This window comes from Ascaphus truei, chromosome 21 (genome assembly GCF_040206685.1).
Source record: "Ascaphus truei isolate aAscTru1 chromosome 21, aAscTru1.hap1, whole genome shotgun sequence".
In the NCBI taxonomy this organism is placed as follows: Eukaryota; Metazoa; Chordata; class Amphibia; order Anura; family Ascaphidae; genus Ascaphus; species Ascaphus truei.
Genome location: NC_134503.1, coordinates 2,411,210 through 2,433,190, shown reverse-complemented (window position 1 = coordinate 2,433,190; position 21,981 = coordinate 2,411,210). Strand labels below are relative to the sequence as shown.

Sequence of the window (21,981 nt, the reverse complement as noted above, 5' to 3'; positions counted from 1 at the left end):
CTTCATGTAATCTAACCTTCAACATTTTGTCTTCTTAATGCATTTAGAACATCTGATGTGTAGACCAAATCAAATGCTTTTTCGTAATCTACGTATCCCAAACTACGTGGTAGATCGTACTCGTTACTTCGGGAAATCGCTGCTTGTACGACTTGGATGTGGTCCACTGTGTTGTATCCACTGCAAAATCCCTCTTATTCTCTAGACTGGGTGAAATTCAGGTTCTTTTGCAGCCGATTAGCAAGTAAATTTGTACAAATCTTGTACGTTATTGGAAGTAGACTGATGGGGTTGTAGTTCTTGAGGTCCCTGTCTCCTTTCTTATGGATGTGGATAACTATGGCAGTGCTCCATTGTTCTGGAATTTTCCTTTTCTTCAAGAAGCATGTAAAGAGTTGGGCTCGGATCTTTCAATCTCCTCTCGAGATTTCAGTTGTAATTCCATCTTCCCAGGGGTTTTATTTTATTGCCTTCGCCACTTCTTCTGGAAGGATGCATGGTACATTGGTGGTTTCTTCTCGTGCTTCCTCTGCTGGATTATGTGCTGTGTCATCTGCGTTCTCGTACAATTTCATGTACACGTCCTCAACTCTCTTTATGTGCACCTTTTTTTATTTTCGATCCATCGTCTTGTTTGAGTGCAATGATTTGCTTCTTCCCAATCATATATCGTTGCTTTGTCTTTAAGCTTTTGTTAACTTGGATAGTCTTCCTTACCATCTCACCGTGACATTTTCTCACATCTTCAGTTATGTGTCTGCAGCTCATCTTGCACAGCTCCGCATATTCACTTATTGTTCTTGCGCCTTGGGATTACTTCATGTCTTGTCTTCTCCTTAGTAATTGCGTTGTCTCATCTGATATATTCTTATCCTTTTTTTTCTTGGGGATTTTGCCACTTGTTTTGCGCTTCCAACCACAATCTTCATAAATTCTTCATAATTGTTTGTTAAAGTGTCCCTGTGTGTTTCCAGCACGCTGAAGTGATTCTCAGCTTTAATTGAAATTCTCTGCCGTTATTCTTCAGGTTTCTTGATGTTGATTGTTTTCTTCTTTTTTTTTAAAATCATTTTTCTTCTTTCCATCTTCGCGTTCAGATGTCATTTGAATCAAACCAATCGGTGATCGCTCCTCGTGTCGAAAAGGCCAAGGTTTGGGGAGTCTTCCATCACATGCTTAGTGTTAGCTAGGATATAGTCAATTTAATTCTTGATTCCTTTGGGTCTTTTCCATTTCCTACTTGGATTCTTATTGAAGAATTAATTCATGATGTAGAAGTTTTCAGATTCTGCTAATTCTCCCAATCTGTCCCCACGTTAATTCCTGTTACCGTAACCATTCTTACCAACTGATGCTTCGTCTTTCTGCTCGGCATTGTATTGTGTGTCTTTATTTGTACAGCGCCATTAATGTACACAGCGCGTCACGGTAGTAATACACGTGGCAATCATATAAATAACACATAATACAAATAACAGGTCATGGGAATAAGTGCTTCAGACAAACGTAACATTTAGGAAGAGGAGTCCCTGCTCCGAGGAGCTTGCAATCTAATTGGTATGTAGGAGGAACGTACAGAAACAGTAGGAGGGTATTTTGGTAAGTGCTTCTGCAGGGGGGCAAGCTTTATGTATCGTGTCTGTAATATCTACGGTGCTACTCGTATGCTTCTTTAAGCAAGTGTGTCTTATGGTGGCATCAATCTGTGCATTGAAATCTCCCATAATGATCCTGAGGTGACCATTCCCTTTGCTGTTAAGTTGGTTGATTTCATGATGGAAGTCTTCTTTGCTCCGGATTTTGATACATGCAGCCTATAGTGTTGCTGTATTGAATATGCTGCATACACAGGTGCAATAAGCTGGTAATAGGTTGCTGCTCTTATAGTGCTCCACGATAACACAGCCTTTCATGTTACCAGTATGAAGTGCGCTGAGGCAGCTGGTGTGAGTCTCAGAAATCCATTTCCAACAAAGTACAAACGCAACATAAATAAAAGACTATATGGGGCTGCATATGGGTCTGAAGAGACAGGTAGAGCAAGGGGGTGTCGTGGAAGGGAATACTGTATATAGAATATTTATTCACCACGTATACTGATTTTCTTCTCATTCAGTTGCACGTAACAAACACAAGAGCTCTGATTGCACAAGAACTGTAATTTCTGACCTTAGTAAATCCTTTTATTAATCACACTCACCAGTGCTGAAAAGGTCTGCAGTATATTAAAAGGGCTCTGACATTCAATCATTACTATTATCATAATAATAATAATAATAATAATATACCTTTCATTGCCACAAGTCACTATCAGAATTCACTGCTTTGCCAAAGTGGACATCTCATAACTGCCTCCCAGCCAAGTCTACCGTAAAGAAACAAACGTTTTGGGATAGTGGACCCATGGCAAGACACGCCCTTAACGCGTCTGCTGACCAAAAAAGCGAAGGACATAGTTTCCAACACATCACCCAGATTCAGAAACATGAACGCCATTTAATTGGGAAAGTATCCAGCAGAAACTGACTTACTGAGAAGAAATAGCTGCAGCGCTACAACCCGCATACAGCGCAGACAAGATGGAGACCTGCTGGTACAAGCTGTACTTGTGGCCACTGTATAATTGTAGCTGTATACCTGAAGTCCGATGTCACAGGTGCACCACTTTCTGGAGCAGAGCCGCGTGGTCTGCTCCTGCTTTAACATGCCTTGTTGCCAAAAGCAATCCCACATTTTCATGGTAGGAGTGCAGCTTCCAAATGATGCCCTGCTACGTATGTCCTGCACTGTTGAATTGGATCAGACAAAAACGTCTGCAGAGTATCTGTCCCCGTCCAGATTGGTTTCCTACGTAGGTAGTGCGTGCACTGAGATAAATCACACTGACACAAAGTTCAGAATGATAATGCCTGCTTTATTGCTACAGCCTGCGTTTCTATATAGAGGCTCAGGGGAAAGATTGTATGCAGAAGGAGCTGTCTAAGGTCTAAAGGTTTTGTGTAAATGCACATGTCAGTGTCTCATTGGTTCTTGTTAGGTCTTTTCCTTGTATGGTCTTGTTATTGTAGTTTATGGTCTTGTTATTGTAGTTTCAGTGGACACATCAGCATTTGGGTGGAATTCCTGAGTTGGGTGCCATCTTGATGGGAGGGGGTGCTGTGGTAGCCATTTTGAGTAAGGAACATAGACATAGTGAGGTACACATTACAAATGAAGAAATAGGCATTTTATCCAATCCATCACACTGTATGTCATTAAGCATCAGAGTCTCCTGGCATTGCTAACGTAATTACAGTATGCAAGCACTGAATGGTACTAGGGATTAGTTCTTAGTGCTTTTCCATAGAATTTAGGCTCGATTTTCTTGACAGACATTAATGGTTTCTCCTTTAAGAATGGGCAGAATATAACCTGAATCTGTCCTACACTGGGTGTCCCTACGTTAACTCTTTCCATCCCTGGGGCCATGTAACAGTGCCTTTCTGCTACTGAACAGGTTACAGAGATTGCCAGATGTAAGCAGCTAACACATTGGGCAGACCACACACAGGACACCACAAAAGCTAACGCCGTAAGGTAATAGCACTGTCTGCGCAGCTAGATAGGCGTAGTGATTACTACGCGCTGAAGCAGGGATATCCTGCAAACCTGACCTGTTGGTGGTGGCCTTTGAGGACTGGAGTTGGCCACTCCTGTCCTATCCCATCAGTCGAAGACTGAACCACTGATTGAGCCACCTGTGCTGAAGCAGGGATATCCTGAAACCCCAACCTGTTGGGGGGGTCTTCAGGGATGACGTTGAGAACCCCTGTTACTGTACAATTATACAGTGACATAGAAAAGCTTCTTGTCAACAGAAATTTCCGTCCGTCATTGGTGCAGTCGGTATCTTCGGGCCTTCAAGCATAACCCCCGAGTAGGGGAAGATCTTCACGTGTGTATAGTGCATTTCTGAAAATGTTCTTCCCAATTAAATTCCTCTCGTTTTATTTTCGCGGGGTCTTTATTTTCCCTGTTCCAGTCTCTCTGTGTCTCATTTTCCTCTCTCTCTCTTTCTACGTGCAGGTTTGTCTGAGAATGTAGCAGACTTTGAGAAACGAAGGCAGATCTACGGCCTGAACTTCATCCCTCCCAAAAAACCCAAAACCTTCCTGCAATTAGTCTGGGAAGCCCTCCAGGACGTGACCCTTATCATTTTGGAAATTGCGGCCATTGTATCCCTGGGCCTTTCATTCTATGCACCACCAGGAGAGCAGAGCGAGAGTAAGTAACGCGGCATTGCCGCGCCAGCATGTACCATCTCGCCATTGTGTTTGGTTATAACTGAAGTTAAAGATGGCTACAGGACTTTATTTAAATATTTAGGGGGGAGATGCATCGACTCGAGGCAGATTTGGCGCAAATAGACACAAGATCGCAATGCCCCTCTCTCTCTATGCGAATGCGTCCAGGTGATTTGCGCTTTGCGTGCTCCAGAGACGTAGACATTGTAGGTGAGGCCATCCTTCTGCTCCTGGAGGAGCGGCTCGGAGAGTGAAGACCCTCCGAGAACAATGACTGGCGCCCGGTTCAATTCCCGGTGTCAACTCCTTGTGACCTCGCACTTGCTCAGAGTGCCTTTACTCTCGGAGTGTCTTTACTCTCGGAGTGTCTTTACTCTCGGAGTGTCTTTACCCTCGGAGTGTCTTTACTCTCGGAGTGTTTTTACTCTCGGAGTGTCTTTACTCTCGGAGTGTCTTTACTCTCGGAGTGTCTGTACCCTCGGAATGTCTTTACTCTCGGAGTGCCTTTACTCTCGGAGTGTCTGTACCCTCGGAGTGTCTTTACTCTCGGAGTGCCTTTACTCTCGGAGTGTCTTTACTATCGGAGTGCCTTTACTCTCGGAGTTCCTTTACTCTCGGAGTGCCTTTACTCTCGGAGTGCCTTTACTCTCGGAGTGTCTTTACCCTTGGAGTGCCTTTACTTTGGGGCACCAAAGGATAGAATGTCAGCTCTTTGGCAGGGACTCTACCTGTGCACTCTATGCAAAGTAATGCGCGTTCTGTACCTGTTCCCTACCTGTTCTGTACCTGTTCTGTACCTATTCTGTACCTGTTCCCTACCTGTTCTGTACCTATTCTGTACCTGTTCCCTACCTGTTCTGTACTTGTTCTGTACCTGTTCCGTACCTGTTCTGTACCTGTTCCGTACCTGTTCTGTACCTGTTCCGTACCTGTTCCGTACCTGTAGCTTGGCTGCTGAAAGAGACGGGACATAATAGGAAATGATGCTTCACTTCTGTCTTTTATCATTTTTAACAGGAAGTGCAAGATGATCATTTGGTGGTAATTTTCCGGGGGTTTTCTTCCCATTAAAACCTAAAACCCCAATCCCTAATTCTAAATAAGGGTTGTGCCATTCATCTAGCAACCAGTTGGGCTACTTTGCAAATAATGTATGAGCTCAGATAGCATCTAAATAGGTGATTGATGCCCAGCATTATAAGTGGGGCTCTTTGGTAGGTACAGGCAGCAGACAGAAATACGCTGAATCTTTCACCCAGCGGGGCCGTTCATTTCCACCCATCCAAAGTATAATACGGTGTTCTCCTAACCTTTGTACTTCTAAGGATCAGGGTCACATATCACATGAGAGACCTCTGTGACCCTATACAATGCTGTGCCCTTCTGTAGCCTATACAAAGTAGCTAAATAAATGCCTTGTGCTATTCCCCCATCCATCCTCTGACAGAGACCGAAGACGTATTTTAACCTTGCATGAAAATCAATGTATACTGCCCTGGCTCATAAACTGATGTCACAATGTATTGACCACTATAGACATATGTGTAATGAGCGTTGGAGTGGAATCGCCCAGTGAGTGATTATAACCGTCTTTTATCACAACCGGCTTCGGTGCCACAATGTTTCACACGTACAACCAGTGACAACCGTCCCAACACACACAACCCACGATAACAAACCCAGGGGCGGCCAACTCTAGCCATCAAGAACCACCACGTAGGTCAGGTTTTCCGGATATCCCTGCTTCAGCACAGGTGGTGCAGTTACCTGTGCTGAAGCAGGGATATCCTTACCCCCTGAGCCATTGGTGGCCCTTGAGGACTGGCGTTGGCCGCTCCTGGTATAAACACACAGGCCTGTAGTGACCCAGCGGACTAATGCGGGTTCAGCTATAGAATGACGGTGAAACGACATCATTTGGTCACTAATGGAAAATGAATCCATTTGTGTATAAACCTTTCATTTTACATATAGATGGGTTCCTATACAGGTTAGAATGTCCTTAAGATACAATGATACCGAATCTGGAATACGCTTCAGTTCATTTCAACAAGACAGCTTTGCATAATTTCAAATGTCAATATCTGATGCAGGGGATTGCTTTCCATCATAGTTTCTGTGGCAAAAACGCAGCACGTGGTTCCCGTGACTCACTGGCATCACAGGCTTAATCCCTCTGCCTTTGTCAGCTCCTTTGATAGGCATTTGTGTGGGAGTCAGACTTCTCATCCAGATTGTGAGTGTAAATGGAAAAAGCGGTGACAACGGCGCAGGTTTCTGCAAAGCTAAAGCCCTCCATTCTACATGGCACGTTTTCTTATCTAACGAACCCATTAAGCAGCTATTATGCGCTTTGTGAAGTGATTATTCGTGACGCTTCTATAGTGAAACATTGCAGAGACGTATTCTTTATTTTAGGAATGTGGGATTTAAAAGATAAAACCATAATTGTTGGCTTACTTGTATGAGCTCCGGCTTATCCCCGGTCGGAAGGAGCTACTTGTTCCTCAAATTAGCGCTTTAGAACAATGGTTCCCAACAATGTATCCTCAGGGATCGCTAACAGTCCAGGTTTTAGGTATACCCCTGCTTGAGTACAGGGGGTTCAGTCAAAATGCTTAGGCCATCTGTGCTAATGAGAGGATGTTCTGAAAATCTGGACCGTTCGCGGTACTTGAGGACTGGACTTGAAGCACATGCTTTAGAACAGGGGGCAAGGGGGGGAGGGGGGGAACACCAGTCCTCAACAATCGCCAACAGATCAGGTTGTCAGGATATTCCTGCTTCAGCACAGGTGGTGCAGTCATTAACTGAGCCACCTGTGCTAAAGCAGGGATATCCTTAAAACCTGACCTGGTGGTGGCCCTTGAAGTATAGTTTAGGAACTCTGTGAAACAGATGCTCGTTACCACTGGGTTCCCATTCCCCCTCACCCCCCCCCCACGCCCCCTCGTGCCTTCCAGATTGTGGCAACGAGTCATCGGGAGGCAGCGACGACGGGGAAGCAGAAGCTGGATGGATCGAAGGAGCCGCCATTTTGCTTTCCGTTATTTGCGTGGTGTGGGTGACGGCCTTTAATGACTGGAGTAAGGAGAAGCAGTTCCGAGGGTTGCAGAGCCGCATCGAGCAGGAGCAGAGATTCTCCGTCATCAGAAACGGGCAGGTCATACAGATTCCCGTGGCGGAGCTCATGGCGGGAGACATCGCCCAGATCAAATACGGTGAGGACTTCCCTTCCGATAGGAGGTACATGCACCCACCCCCCGGGCCCACACACGCAGCCCGGTCTCGGATTGGGAGCGCTGCTTGGCGTAGCGCTGCGGAGCATCGGTTATTCCGTTTCTCAGACGCACTATTTCATTTTTAAGGCTGCCAGAAATTGTGTTGATCGCCATCTCTGAGCGGCACCGGCCCAATCAGGAGAGAAATGTGGACTTACAATGCCATAGTATGCCATGAAATTCAGTGTTTTATGTTTGTGTGAGTTTCTTGTGTGTAATGTAAGCGTGCCTATAGCGTGCCTATAGCGTGCCTATAGCTTTCTTCCACTCAAGATTCATTGTAAAAAATATTAAGTGTCCCCAAAAAGTTATTCCGCTACATTTCGATGATGTACGTGCTGCTGGAGGGCGCAGGTTTTATTGAATTACACCTGGTGGAAGAATAGCGCTGTTAGTAGGATATTAACCTTCGGGAATGTGTTCATCGTTTTCGGGAGGCGTTGGGAATGGATGTTGAGTAATCCCCCCCCCCCCGCTCCTGTTTGGTGTATGGTGCGAGTGAACAGAGACAGGATTCTGCCCCTTCTCCCGGACTCGATATTCCAGGTGCGGAGATAACCGTAACCCCAGCTGGGTGTGCTGCCCTGTACCACACTCTGCCGGGAGATGAAGGCAGTGCATCACTGTGTGCAATATTAATATTGCAGAAGAAAAGGAACCTAATTCTCCCTTTAATCTCCTGTGATGTTCCAGGCGACCTGCTGCCCGCAGATGGAGTTCTGATCCAGGGAAACGATCTGAAAATTGATGAAAGCTCGTTGACAGGAGAGTCGGACCACGTGCGCAAGGCTGTGGAGAAAGATCCGATGCTGCTATCTGGTGAGTGCTGACCAGGCGGCGTCGCCGCACAGAACACCTCATTTGTTACATTTCAAATTGGTGACCTCGCCACAACCTCTCGTACCGATCACATTGTCCGAGGGTCAGCGGCACCAGTGGACCCCAATGGGGCACATGTAATATCAACCAAACGAGAGGGGCAGAAACAAGACAACAACAATATATGGTCTAGTTCAAGGGTAGCCAACTCGCAGTCCTCAAGGACCACCAACAGGTCAAGCTTTCAGGATATCCCTGCTTCAGCACAGGTGGAAGACTGCACCACCTGTGCTGATACAGGGATATCCTGAGAATCCGGCCTGTTGGTGGTCTTTGAGGACTGGAGTTGGCCGCCCCTGGGCTAGTTGGTTTTAAACCACATCCTTGGTGCTTAAAAAGGCTTAATTAGTTTTCATACCACATCGACGTAATAATAATAATAATAATAATAATAAAGCTAGCACATAGCCTGCTCCGGCTGTTATGTGTGTTTCCCCGAGGCTGAGTCGCGTCTCACTGAGCTGGAAGTCGCAGTACAAAAAAATAAATACAAGTTACTGAAGCCCTGAAACATTAATGCTCAAAAGACGGGAATTAAGGGGATCATGTGATAAGAAAATATTATGTAGCCCCTGTCATTAGAACCAACCGCAGCCCAGCTTTATCCGTGCCAGGAGTCTGGTCCCTATTGTGGGAATGTGATCATAATAACTGATGGTAACAAGAGGATTAAACCCCCCCCCCCCCACACATAATGTAGGTGATTTAGCACATTTACTTAGGAAGTCTGTTTTGCCGTCATGTATACCACCCGCCCCTCTGCAGAGCCGAGCGGCTTTATCTCTGCACTTGTCACCCGTTCCTGAGACGCGTCAGGCCGTGACATGGCAGGGCGGTGTAATAGTCTCTCCGTGCGTGTGTCCGGCAGGTACTCATGTCATGGAAGGTTCCGGCAGGATGGTGGTCACAGCAGTTGGTGTAAACTCACAAACCGGAATCATTTTCACCTTGCTCGGAGCCGGCGGAGAGGAGGAGGAGAAGAAGGACAAGAAAGGTAATCGCCACACTCTGCTGGGGCATCTTTTTGGTCTGATGTCTAATTGGCTGCTCACGGCTGTCTGTATCCACAAGAGCTCTTACTGCTATAGCACACCGCTGCTTCCCAGACCCTGGCCAGCGGTCAGTGCTTCCCAGACCCTGGCCAGCGGTCAGTGCTTCCCAGACCCTGGCCAGCGGTCAGTGCTTCCCAGACCCTGGCCAGCGGTCAGTGCTTCCCAGACCCTGGCCAGCGGTCCGTGCTTCCCAGACCCTGGCCAGCGGTCCGTGCTTCCCAGACCCTGCCCAGCAGACCGTGCTTCCCAGACCCTGGCCAGCGGTCCGTGCTTCCCAGACCCTGGCCAGCAGACCGTGCTTCCCAGACCCTGGCCAGCAGACCGTGCTTCCCAGACCCTGGCCAGCAGACCGTGCTTCCCAGACCCTGGCCAGCAGACCGTGCTTCCCAGACCCTGGCCAGCAGTCCGTGCTTCCCAGACCCTGGCCAGCAGTCAGTGCTTCCCAGACCCTGGCCAGCGGTCAGTGCTTCCCAGACCCTGGCCAGCAGTCAGTGCTTCCCAGAGGCTGATGGTTTTTGCTTTAAGAAAAAAAAGTGTTTTGCAATTACTATGTCTGCAAACTTACTGTGCGCTCGATCATAGCAGCCAAATAAACGTGAGGAGCCCAGGCAGTTTGCGCGATTGATAGACGCCTGCCGTGCCCACTCTGGGGACATGTTTAAATCAAAAGGGCTTGTGGTTTTCAGACAAAAATACACTTCTACGTAGCATCCGACAGGCAAATCCCAACTAGTGCGAGGTGTGAAGCGCGTTGTGTCTGTGGTTACGTGCGGCTGTGTGATCCCGCTACATCCTCTGTTGGACCTAGCAAAGCAACCACCTTTATAAACCCAACCACCTCGTGTAACATTGATTTCCAGATGCGCAGCATAAGGCTCATTGGGATCGATACCGTACTTACTAACAGGAGTATTCCGACGGCTGCCAATGTATTCGTACTCATTGCATCAGATGCCAGCAGTGGTTACTCCACATCAGAGTTTTTGATGCAGGAAAAGGGGACTATTGACCAGTCCTGATCAAAGACGTGATGGTATTACAGTATGTGTGCTGGGCATGCTTGCTACATTGTGACACTTAGCTTCAAAATGCATATAATACGCTTAATGGCATAACCTCAATGGTACAGTGCGTAGTCTGCTCAGGAGAGCGTGAACACGGTCACATGGTAACAGTTGTAACCTCCTATTCACTAGAATGGGATCTGTTGACTGCTCACAACACGTTAAAGCTGCAGTCCAAGTTATATCCTACGTGTATGTTTTTTAAATAAATCGGTCCTGTACTATGAGAAAATACTTGTAGCATTGAAAAAAAAAAAAAAAAAAAACTCAGAATGACATTTCTAATGTATTATAATGTAAAAAGCATTTTTTGGTTTCTATAGCAACCATTTACAAAGTCACATCCCCTTCCTCTTCTGAAACAGGCTCTGGCACACCCTTTTTTGAGCCCTGCCCTCTCTCTAGCAGTGCACTAATTGTATCTAGTGACAGCCTGGTCACATGATCTTCCCCACAGAACTTTGCATCTTGGGTCCTCTTCTGATGCACTGACAGCCATTTAGTGAACCCCCCGAGCCGAATCTTCACCGATCAATCACAGGAGAACGGATCGATCGGCAACTTAGCTATTTACTTAACATTGTGTGGATTGTATTGATGCAGATACAGTATTAAAGGGGTGGGGGGATAAATACATTTAAAAAAAATGTCAGCTTGGACTGCTGCTTTAACAGCCTAATATATCCTTGCATAGATCCATAAAGAATCTTATCTATTTGCCATTTCACGTATAGACTCACTGTGTCTATTATGAAATACAACCTACCTCCTATATAATCATTAGCTCCGTGATATACCAGGTCAGAAATTAGGGGTGTGATGTGATTTCAACATCAAATTCCATAGTGAATAGTTGAATACTTGTCTTAGAACATGCATAGACTGACATACATAGTAATGATGTAGCATAAAGACCACACTTGAAGAATTGCTTAATTACATTAATTGTTAAAGAGTTATATACACCACACACACACAACACACACGCACACACACACAGAAACAATATTGTTGCTTACTTCTTATATATGTGTATATATCAGCCGACCCAAGTAAAAATATAGGACGCAAATTGACTCCTTTGCGAGACGAGCCCCACAGCGCACACGCACTGTCTCATAGTTACACCTGACGGTATAATGGCGAAGTCCTGCTAAAATATGTAGAAAGAAAAGAAAGCAAGCATCAGTAACAGAGGGGTTTATTCATGAGCCTGCGCTAGTGCATCGATCAGCGCTAATCGCAGATTAATACATAACATGGATCCTTTGGCATAATTCAGAGCGGGATCACACCCGAGCGCGCACATTTCCTCCCCTAGTTGTCCCTCTGACCCGCCATGGCGGTGACGTGTGGTTTAGTTTCTGCGTATGGCTAGCGCAGCATTGCAGCCAAGACGCTGACTGGTTCCTATCATTGTGTAACCCAAATTCCAGCCGTTGTCCATGGCACGCCTTCCACTGCTCTGGGAAAAGCCCGTCTCCTGTTCTTATGCGAATCTTCATCGTTAGTATTAGTCTTTTGTTGAAATGTATTTTTTTCCCTGTGTAGTTTTTTTATTTGTTATTGCATCTGTTAAATATTGGCCGATAAGTATAGTTATTCTAGACATGGGGTGCTCAACGTCAGTCCTCCAGGGCCATCAACAGGTCATGTTTTCAGGAAATCCCTGCTTCAGCACAGGTGACTCAGTCTTTTCTTCAGCACAGGTGGCTCAATCAATCCTTGCATCAGCACAGGTGGCTCAGTCTGTAACTGAGCCACCTGTGCTGAAGCTGGGATATCCTGCAAACCTGATCTGTTGGTAGCCATTGAGGACTGGGGTTGGCCGCCCACTGTCCTATTTCTTCTCATGGAAGTGATTGAGCGCGCACAGAGATTGTCGTGCTGCTTTGATACTCGGTGAAGGCCTTACTGATGTTTAGAGCCCATTTCATTGTGGTTTTATTTTCTGTTTCTCTTACCTTCTCTCCTCCTCCTCCTCCTCCTCCTCCTCCTCCCTTTCTTCCACCTGCTCGTGGACATTTCTAACCCGAATGAACCCCCTCCTCCCCCCCCTTCTACAAATTTGCAACCTGCTCCCCCCCGTTTAAACTGTCTTTCCTAGCTGCCAAATCTGCCGTCACTGCGCACCATATCACCGCTGCTAACGCTTTCCTAACCTCCAGCTACATGAACGGTACGTGCTTCTTCAGGGCCTCCGCTTTCTAGGCCTCCGATTTTCAACTTACTCCAGTGATTCCCATCATTATTTACTTTTCGGACGATGTCTTTTGTAACCAAGTAAAATTAAGGACCTGACAAATGTGACCACTTTTTGTTGATAACATTGAACGTTCTTCATTTTTGTGATTTTGGTTTTCAGCGGTCGGTCCCACTTTCGGAATAAGTCCATGTTGATAACTTTCCTGGTTGAAGGGGCCCGCGGTGGAAGCCATTCCCAGGCTGTTTTATGACTTGTAATAAGATTGAAGCTTTTCTCCGTCACCGGTCGGGCTGTTTCTCCTTAGATGCAGCCCTTCAAAGCTGGAAGGTTCACATAGAAAGCCCTCTCTGGGCATCATCATCATCATCAAGCTAAGATAAACCAGCCAACGGGAAACAGAATGCAGGGTTAATGTGGCACAGAACAATATGGGTACAGGCCGTCTGATAAAAGTAACTGAAAACAGAAAGTTTGTTTCACTTCCCTCGGAAATTAGACCATTTTTTAATCACTTTTGCTGGAATTTGGCCGTGTTTATTTCCTTCCCTGCCCCATGCTTCCTCCATTACTCCTCCATGCTACCTCCATGCTTCCTCCATTACTCTTCCATGCCTCCTCCATTACTCATCCATGCTTCCTCCATTACTCCTCCATGCTTCCTCCATTACTCCTCCATGCTTCCTCCATTACTCCTTCATGCTTCCTCCATTACATCTTCATGCCTCCTCCATTACTCCTCCATCACTCCTGCATGCATCCTCCATGCCTCCTTCACCTCTCCCCCATCCCCCCTCCATTACTCCTCCATGCCTCATCCATCACTCCTTCATACTTCCTCCATCACTCCTCAATGCCTTCTACACGCATCCTCCATGCAACCTCCATCACTCCTTCATGCCTCCTCCATGCTTCCTCCATCACTCCTGTATCACTCCTTCATGCCTCTTCAATCATTCATCCATGCCCCATCCATCACTCCTACATGCCTTCTCCATCACCCCTCCATGCCCCCTCCTTGAATCTTCCATTACTCCATCACTCCTCCATGTCCCCTCCATCACAGCTCCATCATTCCTCCATGCCTCCTCCGTCACTCCTCCATGCCTCCTCCATCACTTCTCCGTCACTCCTCCATGTCTCCTGTTGAGTGTTGCGCTGGCTGTTTTGCATGATCCTGCTTCCCATTGTGTCAGTGTCTGTGTGTTTTTGTTGTGCGCACTCTGTCTTGTCTGTCTTCATGTGTTGTGTTTGTCATCCCTCTTTTGTTGTAGGAAAGCAGCAGGATGGGGCAGTGGAGAATAATCAGAACAAAGGTAATGTGCAAAGCGCGCAGTGTAACTTGACCGAGCCTAGTCCCAAGTGGCCGGATGGGAGGACACAAGGATGTCCTTGGCACAAATGGTGGCTTGCATAAGAACAGCTGCACGTACAGTGTAACAATCGGCACTACCTTCCACTGCAGAACAAAGAGCCACCGGTACAACGTCTAGTACGTTTAGGGGCACCGTTATCCAGTGCCTGTTCCGGCGTCAACTCCCATCGACTTGAATAGGAGTTAACGCCATAACGAGCGCGATAACTCACACTGGAGAAACGTAGCCCTTAGCGCAGGGTCGGCCAATTCCAGTCCTCAAGATGCCCCCTCCCCAGCCCCCTCAACAGGTCCGTTTTTCAGGATATGTAGAAAGAGAAGGGTGAATCCGGAACGACAGCGAAGCTGCCCAATGACGTCAGGATCCGAAGTTGAACATCAAAGCTTTATTGATAATACACAATGGAAACAGCAGGCTGCAGCACATCCCCGTTTTTTCCGGATATCCCTGCTTCAGCACACTTGCCTACGTCTTTGGCAGAGCCACTGATTTGAGCCACCTGTGCTGAAGCAGGGGTATCCTGAAAAACTTGACTTTTTGGTGGCCTTGAGGACTGGAGATGGCCACTCCTGCGTTGGTGCTACAAAGTAATCAGCCATCAGCAACCGTTATTTTCCAAAGGAATCCGTATTATGCGGAATAGCTCATTCTCCTGCGTACAAAGGAGAAAATACACCGCAGTGCTATGTTCTGTTAGCACAGTGAGGAACCCGACAAAGAGATTGGACTTGTTTCCTGTATATCTGCGGCAATACAACTTCAGCGCTGAGTGAAATCGGCCGTAGGTTTGATATGTTTGCCGCTGACATCTTGTGGTTTGTTAGGGCAACCATCGTGGGTTCATTGTTGGGGTTACATCTGTACAGGCGAAGGATTCCTTACTGTAGGGGTTTATATATTGCGCACGGGGTACCCTGCGCTGCCTCTGAGATTCTGCTTTCTGCCTGTACGGTGCCCACGTATTGATCACGTTTGTTACATTTTAGGAAGATCTGTTCCACAAATCGGTTTATGCTACTTTCATATGTTGGATTTAATTGACGTAGAAAAACAGAGAAATATTATTGCAAGATCCGAACCTTGACACACCCAACTATAATGAATATTATTTAAGTATCCCAGTGGTCTGCACAATATCTGTGTTACTTTGTCGAAGGCCTTGTCGTAGCATGTCACGCTTTATTGGGGGAAGGCTTCCTTCCTGCCTGCGGAGGAAAATAAGAAGCAGTAGAATCCCAACAGGCCGATGAAGGGCCTTTGATTTGTTCTAGTAACAGGGCTGTGACATGAAATGCTGACATGGCCATTTTTATGCGTGTCCATTAACTCAATTGGCTACTGGGGCTATAGGAACAATGACTCTTTCTAGGCTTTGTAAGGTTTTGCTTTATATGAATAGTTCGCAAAATTGGAGGCTGTTCATTTATATTGGGTCAGAAAGTTCTGGTCTACACGCCGCTCCCCAGTGACCCGCGGGACATATTTATTAACTGGTCCAACCTTCATTGCATGAAAAAAATGATGGAAAAACAGGTTGTAGGGCCAAGGCAATTGTGACAATGTTATTTGCTGCATCCTATTGTGTAATCCAGAAAAAGAAACGTGCATTTGCCAGAGCCCAATTTATCCAATAATCCTCAATCATAGCCATCTGGCAAGTGTAAAATACCAAGCAAATCAAGCCCTCTTCTTCACAACAACCACTTAATAGGTTGGACTCGATGGACATATGTCTTTATTCACCCTCATCATCTACTATGTGATCTGTACAGAAATGAGAAATGAGCAGGACCGATATTTCTATCGGGTTTTTCCAGTACCGATCCTCATAATATAAACCCCTTGTGATCCGATGCATGGACATGCCCAGAATCTGGGCCTGTGCAGTTTAAACAATGTAAGGTGTTTGCGAGACTAGGACAGGCGGGGGAAATCTCCGCGTTCACGTCGCTGTCAGCGCTTTCTATCTTTCCCGTACATTTAACCGTTGCAATGGGGTTACCTTGCCACGTTTTATCCGCCATAACATTATTATATGTATGGTTTATAGTCGACAATCAAATTCACGACAAGGAGCCAGCATTTCATCTTACTCTGATGAGTCATAAACGACCAAACAGATGTCCTTTAGTGACGCTCCACTACGTCAGCCCTGGTCCCGCTGTACGAGCTTCCAACAGTGGCACATACTGAAGATTTAGAGGAAATTCCTATTCAAAGTGAATAAAAGCTCAATTGTGACACACTCACCTAGACTCTGGCTATACTGTAAGCAGTTTGAACATTGTATGGTGGCTTTATTGTAGTGTATATGGTGGAGGTTTTTGGTTTATTGTAAATTGAAAATACTGATTACTTCACTTAAATAGTTACATAGTTATATAGTTACATAGTTGCATAGTAGATTTGGTTGAAAAAAGACATACATCCAACAAGTTCAACCTATGCTAAATTTAGACGACAGATACTTTATCCTATATCCGTACTTACAGTATTTTGATCCAGAGGAAGCAAACACAAAAACCCCAGCGTCATATCATCCAATGATATCTCATAAGGGGAAACTGAATGACTCCCTGACTCCAAGAATTGGCAATCGGATTACTCCCTGGATCAACATCCTTCCCATGTTTACTTATTAGGTATATCCCTGTATGCCTTTCCTTTCTAAAAAAAATATGTCCAACTTCTTTTTTTTGACGATATCTATTGTATTTGCCATCACAGTCTCACAATCCTTCACTTTTTAGTACTGTCCTGACACAAGATGAGTAAGTGCGCTGTCAATGTTAATACTAAAAAAAAATTAAATATAGCAATCCTACATAAGTGGCTGTCATTTGTCACACATGACACTAATTCTGGTCAATGATCTCACCTAACAGATGTATATACAACATTGCAAATGAAGTTATGACTGCTTTTTTTTTAAAGGAATTCACATGAGTATTTCCAACCAGGCAGTGAAATCCGGAAAGTAAGTATTGTTGTGTGGAGCTAAGGACATTGAGGACGGGCTGTATATCTGCATAGTTTCAGGTATCATTCCGGAACGTTTGTGATCTAACTAGTTACAGTCGTTCTTTTAAAAAATACAATGCAAGGCGTTTAGAAACAGTCCTGGGAACGGATTCCACTGCTCCCCTGCAACGTACGTGCCGTTCCCACTCATGACGGGACTTTTTGTGATTTTCCTCTGTAGCCAAAAAGCAGGATGGAGCCGTTGCCATGGAAATGCAGCCCCTGAAGAGCGCAGAAGGAGGAGAAATGGAAGAGAGAGAAAAGAAGAAAATCAGCGTCCCCAAAAAGGAGAAGTCTGTGCTCCAGGGGAAGCTCACCAAACTGGCAGTGCAAATAGGAAAAGCAGGTACTCGATGACAAAGCAATGTCACGTGCATTGCAATAACGAAGGGATATAATAGCGATATTGTCCCTTTCCTATGACTGTGGCATGTCTGCATTTCAGCACTGATGCAGATGTCCGTAATAGAAATGGACATTATGTAGAACTTTGTGCCTCCTTCCTTAAAACAGAAGCACTGCAGTGTACAGGTAGTGGAGAGAAGACGGTTATATAGAAAGGTAAAAGTTACTATACAGGCATACCCCGCATTAACATACCCAATGGGACCGGAGCATGTATGTAAAGCGAAAATGTACTTAAAGTGAAGCACTACCTTTTCCCCACTTATCGATGCATGTACTGTACTGCAATCGTCATATACGTGCATAACTGATGTAAATAACACATTTGTAACAGGCTCTATAGTCTCCCCGCTTGTGCACAGCTTCGGTACAGGTAGGGAGCCGGTATTTCTGTTCGGGGCGTGCTGACAGGCGCATGCGTGAGCTGCCGTTTGCCTATTGGGCGACATGTACTTACTCGCGAGTGTACTTAAAGTGAGTGTCCTTAAAGCGGTGTATGCCTGTATAGAGTATCAGGGCCGTAGAAGTATCTCAAAAAGCTAAACAATTACATCTTTGTTTTTTATGGATTTTTCCATTTTGACCAATCGTGCTATTTTTGCTCCAGAAACAAAACCTGCTTTTCCAACCTGGAGCCTTGGGCATAACCAACACTGGTGGCTATGTATAAGAATTGGTATGGGAAAATGAAATATAATAATTTCTCACCTAAAATGATTAGTGGCAGATGTTAGTACAGGGGGGCTCAACTTCAGTCCTCAACCCCCCCCCCCCCAAAAAAAAACCCCCACCCAACCTACAACCTAGGAGGAGAGTGATGACTAGAGGGGGTATACGACCCCTTAGGATGGTATTGACGGCTGGCGGGTCAGAACGCTGTATGATAGAGACCTCTTTATAGAAGCGGGGGTCAGATGGATCGTGTGGGGTAAGGGGTCCCACAGTTGTGGGCAGCCCTTGGTGGTGGGAATAGGAGGGGAGAGGACGGAGGTTATGAGCCAAGTGTGAGACTGCGTGTGGGAGAGTACTTGGGGATTAGCTTGGAAATGTAGAGAGGGGTTCTGTCATGGAGAGCTTTGTAGGGGAGAGCCAGAACCCCGTTATTGCTTCTGCTGGGTATGGGGGGGCCACTGAGCCGGTGCAGGGATTTGCACAGTGAAGCAGCAGACATAGAACGGTTGCTGAGGTCGATGAGCCAGGCGGACACATTTAGGATGGACTGCGGGGGGAGGGGGGGGAAGAGCCGGAGACAGACTGCCAACCGGTTACAGTAGAATTTTGGTGCATTGCCTGGTGAGGAAAGGGCATATTTTAGTAATGTTTTGGAGGTGGAGGAGGTGGGAATTAGGGACATACCGGATATCTGGTATAAAGTCGAGAGATGAGTCAAGTAAGACACCTAGAAATCTGGATTGTGATATCGGGAGGATAGTGTAGTTAAAATGTGCAGCGAGAAGTCAGGCATAGGGTTACATTTACAGGGGGTAGGGGGTATTAATTTGGGTTTTGACATGTGCAGTTGGAGGTCATTGTGGGGCATCTAGGAGGAAACAGCAGAAAGACAAAAAGTGACACAGGTCTAGGGAGAGGGAGAGAGTTCAGAAGAGGACAGGTAGATTTGGGTGTCATCGGCTACAGGGGAGTGAAAGCCAAACAACTGTTTTGGATTTCTCAGGGAAGTGGTGAGAAGAGAAGAGTCCTTAGAGCAAACCCAGGGGGTACAGCAGCACTGAGTGGCAGTGTCGGAGACGAGGTGCCAGCAAAGGAAACGCTGAAGCAGCAGTCAGATATATAGCAAGAGAAGAGAGGAGAGTGCCAACCGGGCCAGTGGAATAGCATATGAAGAGGGTGGTTGGCAATATGACAGCAGAGAGGTCTAGTAACATTAGTAAGGAAAACTGACCCTGTGGTTTTGTCCTGAGAAGATCATTCACAGCTTCTGTTAGACCCCTCTCTGTGGGGTAGTTAGGGCAGAATTCAGATTGAAGTGCATCAATGAGGGAGTTAGAGGGGAGAAATTACAATCAGCGAGAAGTTTAACAAGTCGCGTGACAGCAAATTGTAGAAGGGAGACTACTGGGCGGTGGGTCAAGGGTCAGTTTCAACTTCTGATTTTATTGCGGCCTTGGTAGATTCAAACTGAATGTCGATACCCTCTGGACTTGGCTATCTACCTCACATCTTCATCCAACATTTAGAGCAGGCCTGCACAACTCCGGTCATCGAGGGCTGCAAACAGGCCAGGTTTTCAGGATTTCCCTACTTCAGCACAACTGGTTCAATTAGTGCCTCAGTCATACTGAGCCACTAATTAATCCAGCTGTGCTGAAGTAGGAATATCCTGAAAACCTGGCCTGTTTGCAGCCCTCGAGGACCGGAGTTGTGCATGCCTGATTTAGAGGGTTCTTCGTTCATCTGCAATAGTGGCGATCAACACAATGACTTCAATGGGAGTTTCTGGGAATTGGTGCCCCGATCAGCACTATTGGAGTCTAATGAATAACCCCTTCCTCTTTTTTAAAGATGTTGCAATTTTGTAATATATATATATCACAAGAACTGGTTCTTTTACATCTTGTGGTAAAAAAGAAGTCCCTGTCTCCCCTTGTGTATGAAGGAGGTACTAACGACATTGTTTAGGGTTGTTTAAAGCAATGTCTCCAGTTCCTCTGTGTATCTTTGGTCCAGGAGTAGCACACTATACTCTTTGACCTTGGTATTGATTGGGGTAAAGGTTCTGACTGCCTGCTATGTACACTGTATGGATTCTGTAAGAGAAGTACACGTTAAAGCAACAGAAATCCGCGTGCTGCTGTATTCTGTCTCTATCCTTTAATTAACCTCGTTTGTCCTTTCTGACTCATTCCCTCCCACTCTTCCCTTCTTCTGCTCCCGTTCTTTTTCCCGTTCCCCTAACACCTCCGCCAGGTCTGGTGATGTCGGCAATTACGGTTATCATCCTGGTGCTGTACTTTGTGATTGAAACCTTTGTGGTCCAGGGCAGAGTGTGGCTAGCGGAGTGCACCCCTGTCTACGTGCAGTACTTTGTCAAATTCTTCATCATTGGAGTCACTGTTCTAGTGGTGGCTGTGCCAGAGGGCTTGCCGCTAGCGGTTACCATCTCTCTAGCCTATTCTGTCAAGGTAAGCAGTAGCAGCTATGTTACCTTTCATTTTAAAGCCAAAGAGAGCCAGAAACCCAAACCACTACAGCAAAGCCATAGTTGCATTGTCGGTGTTGAAAAGACAGAAGTGCAAACGAGTCCGTCCAAAAAGAAACCTGGATCACGTAAAAAAATGTAAAGCGTTCTGTTTTTACTGTTTTATTCTTCCCAGTAAATGATACAATTCAGTTACACGTCACATAACGTTTGTGGAGCCATCTTTTTTCTGCCGACTGGCCACACAAATACAAACAAATATCAGAGAGAGAACAAACAGAAATAAAAATAAGTTCACCGTATTAAACATAAAAATGCTTCTTGGAAGATTAACGATTTAAAATACATTAAGTAGAAATCGTGTTAGTCCAGTTGCGATAGTGGAGAGTGAGTGAGCACTTCAGGGTGAGATGATACCTTTTTTATTCGGATTAACAATTGATATTATAAGACAAGCTTGTGAGAGTCCTCTCTTCCTCAGCTCAGGCCATTGCTAGGCCCGAGGAAGAGACAGAACTCTCGAACGCTTGTCTTATAATATCAATTGTTAATCCGAATATAAAAGGTCTCACCTCACCCTGAAGTGCTCCTTAGTTCATGTAATACTTTACATCTCCCTCAACTCCGCAGACAGACAGTGTTCTTTCCCGGTTGACAGCGGCGGATTTCAGATTAGGCCTGGGCCTAAGGCGGCAACATTTGGGGGTGGCAACAATGTCTGCCCCCATATACATTTGCCGCGCTCTCGGGTTAATCGGGCCTAATGGAAAGGCGCTTCACTGGACTCCCGCCTCCTTGCTGCCGCCCTCCTGCTTTCGAAACGCAACGTCAAATAACACGGCGGACGTCACCAACGTGACATCACACTGTCTCCTTGCCATGGCAATGCGGCATCACGTTACCATGGCAACGCGACGCCGTGCCACATTGGGGACATTGCATCATCATTTGACGCTGTGATTCAGAAGGAGGGTGGCCGCAAGGAGGCGGGCGTCCAGCGAAGTGCCCAGGCGCGACGGATTAGAAAGTCCGGCGCCGTCTGTTGAAGTCTCCTGATGCGCAAGAGTAAAAGTGTTGATGAATAATTAGTGCTATGTAAATTCTTCCGGGTTCATGAGAATGTGAGCACAATAATCACAATCTGTGTGTAGAGGTGAAAGCATTAAAATAGCGAAATCTCTCAAGATACTGCAAATACTAAACCTAGCCCCAGCACAAGCCTGTTCTTGGAGAGATAAGGGGACAGCCCCGGAGATG

The 21,981-nt window shown here is 46.0% G+C and overlaps 2 protein-coding genes across 10 annotated transcripts in view; one reads left to right on the top strand and one right to left on the bottom strand.

Annotated features, from left to right (window-relative positions):
* The window catches only part of CCNQ (cyclin Q), a 107,790-nt gene that overhangs the window by 37,471 nt on the left and 48,338 nt on the right, over positions 1–21,981 (bottom strand). The gene's annotated exons all lie outside the window — the stretch shown is intronic.
* The window catches only part of ATP2B3 (ATPase plasma membrane Ca2+ transporting 3), a 115,259-nt gene that overhangs the window by 58,640 nt on the left and 34,638 nt on the right, over positions 1–21,981 (top strand). For 4 of the 9 annotated variants that reach the window (XM_075578381.1, XM_075578380.1, XM_075578385.1 and 1 more), the window contains exons 4-11: positions 4,066–4,263; positions 7,247–7,504; positions 8,258–8,383; positions 9,312–9,437; positions 12,667–12,738; positions 14,037–14,078; positions 17,341–17,505; positions 20,493–20,707. In XM_075578381.1, the coding sequence (XP_075434496.1) occupies positions 4,066–4,263; positions 7,247–7,504; positions 8,258–8,383; positions 9,312–9,437; positions 12,667–12,738; positions 14,037–14,078; positions 17,341–17,505; positions 20,493–20,707 (1,202 nt within the window). The remainder of the gene's footprint in view (positions 1–4,065; positions 4,264–7,246; positions 7,505–8,257; positions 8,384–9,311; positions 9,438–12,666; positions 12,739–14,036; positions 14,079–17,340; positions 17,506–20,492; positions 20,708–21,981) is intronic. The other 5 variants (XM_075578383.1, XM_075578387.1, XM_075578384.1 and 2 more) reach the window with 3 other exon arrangements.